At 46.6% G+C, this 1,662-nt stretch overlaps 1 protein-coding gene across 1 annotated transcript in view; it reads right to left on the reverse strand.

The window, feature by feature from the left end:
* Nucleotides 1–1,031, reverse strand: part of LOC143041559 (general transcription factor II-I repeat domain-containing protein 2-like) — a 7,059-nt gene extending 6,028 nt beyond the window's left edge. The window contains exon 1 of the mRNA XM_076213574.1: nucleotides 488–1,031. Coding sequence (XP_076069689.1) covers nucleotides 488–1,031 — 544 coding nt within the window. The remainder of the gene's footprint in view (nucleotides 1–487) is intronic.
* Between the last annotated feature and the right edge of the window lie 631 nt (nucleotides 1,032–1,662).

The raw sequence follows: 1,662 nt of genomic DNA on the forward strand, positions 1-1,662 counted from the left end.
GTTAACTTTACAAGGGAAAGGGGGACAAGTGTGAGTGTAGTAGTTACAGAGGGATCAGCTTGTTAAGTGTAGTTTGGAAGGCTTATGGGAGGGTCTTGATTGAGAGGATTATGAGAGGAACAGAGGGAGTAATTGGTGAGGAACAGTGTGGTTTTAGGACAGGTAGGGGTTGTGTAGATCAGATTTTTGTGGTAAGACAGATATGTGAGAAAGCTATAGGAAAGGGGAAGGATGTTTTTTGGGTTTTTATAGATCTGGAAAAGGCTTACGACAGGAAGGCACTGTGGGAGGTACTACAGATATATGGGATAGGAGAAAAAAATTTAAGAGCACTCAAGAGTTTTTACGAGAGTCGTAGAGCTTGTGTTAGGATTAGAAATGGAGAGAGTGAATGGTTTGAGGTAAAGGTGGGACTTCTTCAGGGATGTGTTATGTCAACCTGGCTGTTCAACTTATACATGGATGGGGTGGTGCGAGAGGTGAATACAAGGGTAGTGGGTCAGAGACTCTTGGTGGATGGTGCAGTGCATCATGTTAATGGGCTGAGCGTATCCGGCGGCTTCACAGTGACGCACTAACAGCGAAGCGGCGCCCTTCTTCTCCCCAACCATCGTCGGGGCACCGTCGGTCGTCACGCACATAAAACAGGAGAGGTCCAGGGAGTGCTGATCAACACACTGAAGCACGGCGTTGCAGATGTCTTGCCCAGTGGTGGTGCCGCGTAGCGGGACAAGCTGGAGGAATTCCTCGCACACCTGGAGGTCAGCGGTGACGCTGCAGATGAAAACGGCCAGCTGGGCCATGTCCTTTGTGTCGGTGCTCTCATCCAGAGCGAGGGAAAAGGCGACGAAGTTCGAGCTGCGTGTTTTGAATGAGTCGTGCACGTTGTCCGACATATCCTCGATGAGACAACGAACGATGCAGGACGAAAGGCTCACGCTCTCAAAGGCAGAACGCTGCTCTGGACAGACGGAGTCCACTACAGCGAGGAGGCATTCCTTGATGAAGTCCCCATCCGCGAATGGCTTCATTTGGCGAGCAAGGATGCGGTAGCCTTCATAAATGGCGCGCTTTACCTTTTCGTCCTCAGCATTCTGCTTGCGGAAGAGCGATTTTGTTTCTGCAGATTGCCTGATGGTCTAACGATGGCGTCCTCTCTCTTGGCGGCAGACATCGATGCAAAGTTTGACGATCGGTGCTCTGTCTCCCAGTGGCGGCGCACTTTGTGCTCTTTTAGGACAGTCACAGTCTTCAAGCATATGAGGCACTGGGCCTGTCCAAAGCGCTCGATTAAGAAGTACTTCTCTCACTCAGGGTTGAAGGTCTGATGCTCGAGGTTCACTTTCCTGTTCTTAACACGCTGGGTCGCAGACATGATGAGCTGAAAAGGAAGAAAATGAGGTATATCAACAATGAATAAGCGAAATAATGGTATATTGATTGTAAATGTACGTCATCTAATTTAAACATAATTAATTAGTGGCTCCATATGTATGTAAAAAAAATATAATAGCCTGTATTCTTATCAAAAGCATGTTACATTTATACTGGGAAATCAAAGCAGTATTCTTTGAAAAGTAGTTCATAAGATCTTTAAGATTTTAAAGGGAATTCACAACATCAAAAGTGACCAAATTTTTACATTGAATGAGAATCAGAGAA

Source organism: Oratosquilla oratoria, chromosome 3 (genome assembly GCF_046742065.1).
Source record: "Oratosquilla oratoria isolate Oo_2021 chromosome 3, ASM4674206v1, whole genome shotgun sequence".
Taxonomy (NCBI): Eukaryota; Metazoa; Arthropoda; class Malacostraca; order Stomatopoda; family Squillidae; genus Oratosquilla; species Oratosquilla oratoria.